A 1,479-nucleotide genomic window follows, 5' to 3' on the forward strand; every position below is an offset into this window, starting at 1 on the left:
ACACACACACACACACATATACACACACACACACTCTCCCCTACACACACACACACACACTCTCTCTCTCTCTCTCTCTCTCTCTTTCTCCCCTACGCGTTCACTTCTTAAATGATCATGACTGTAACCCCCAGGGCTGCTACTTACAACTCCCCCTACACACACACACACACACACACACACACACACACACACACACACACACACACACACACACACACACACACACACACACACACACACACACACACACACACACACACACACACACTTCCCCCGCCCCCCCCCCAGGGCCAGCAAGTCTGAGCTGCTGCTGCTGCCGCGCCTGGTGCGGCGTGTGGCGCTGTTGGACTGGGAGCCGGCCCACGCCGCCAGCTACAACGAACTGGTGGAGGTGAGGGGGGCGTGCGTAGGGGCGGGGAGGCGGCGGGGGGTTGGGTGATGGGAAGTGTTGTAGATACCAGCCCAGACTAGCCAAACTAGCGGAGCACAGGCAGGGGCGACAGTTGCAAGCGATAATACTTAGGGGAGGGGGCCGAGGCTCCGTGGAGCAGCAGGGCGAGCGGCGCCGGCGATAAATGTCGCCGCCCGGGCTTGGTGGCGCGCACCACAGCACAGGACAGGCACGCGGACACGACAAATAAAACCCACAACTTACCTGACGACCAGGAAAGCAGCCCCGACGCCAGGCAGGGAGCGTCGGGCCAGGAGCGCGGCATGTGGTAAAGGGGAAGTGCAAAAATCGGAAGTGCAGGGCACAGTGCAAGGGCCGAGGTGCGTCGGCAGTAGGATAAAGAAGGGATAACAAAGACAAGACTACACACAAGCCCAGGCGGCGAAAGAGGCAGAGAGGGTGTGAGGCACGGGTTAAGAGGTAGATGTGGGTGGCATGGGGACCGGTTAGGGGAGAGATGACGGGGTGCTGGGCAGTGTGCGGGCCGCGTACGGCTCCCCACAGGCACTGCCAGCCTGGATGCCCCGCACGCATAGGGGGCATCCAGATGCAGGGACGGTCAGACGGGGGCAAGCGCGGGGCGGGTAGGCGGCAAGCACAGGCAGGCGACAAGGTGGGGTGTCAGGGGTGTCAGCGGGTACTCACGGGGTTCCCGTGGCGGGGGGGCGTGGCATACGGCAGAGGTGTGGTCCAGTAAGGTTTGGTCCGGTCCGGTACGACATCTTGTGGTCCGGTATGGTATGGTCCGGTGTGGTCCGGTGTGTATGGTCCGGTATGTATGGTCCGGTGTGGTATGGTGAGCGGGGGCAGTTATTTGCCCGAAATAGGTCCTGATAGTCAAGAAGTTGTGGGGGGGGGGGCGGAGGGGTTGTGGGCGCCGTCGTTTGCACCGCCGCCGGAGGCCGCAGCATGCATTTCGCAGCAACAATACCCAGCAACAAGAGATGCGGTAGATACGAACGGCTGACAAGGAGGTTGCGCTGTCCTCTGACTTCGTCCTCCTGATGCCCTTGCAAGCAGAGCAG

At 61.4% G+C, this 1,479-nt stretch overlaps 1 protein-coding gene across 1 annotated transcript in view; it reads left to right on the top strand.

Moving 5' to 3' along the window:
• Positions 1-1,286, top strand: part of CHLRE_05g230803v5 (uncharacterized protein) — a 2,692-nt gene extending 1,406 nt beyond the window's left edge. The window contains exons 5-6 of the mRNA XM_043062129.1: positions 292-394; positions 670-1,286. Coding sequence (XP_042924584.1) covers positions 292-394; positions 670-726 — 160 coding nt within the window. The 3' untranslated portion in view covers positions 727-1,286. The remainder of the gene's footprint in view (positions 1-291; positions 395-669) is intronic.
• The last annotated feature ends 193 nt before the right edge of the window (positions 1,287-1,479 follow it).

The sequence above is a fragment of the Chlamydomonas reinhardtii genome, chromosome 5 (assembly GCF_000002595.2).
Source record: "Chlamydomonas reinhardtii strain CC-503 cw92 mt+ chromosome 5, whole genome shotgun sequence".
Classification (NCBI taxonomy): Eukaryota; Viridiplantae; Chlorophyta; class Chlorophyceae; order Chlamydomonadales; family Chlamydomonadaceae; genus Chlamydomonas; species Chlamydomonas reinhardtii.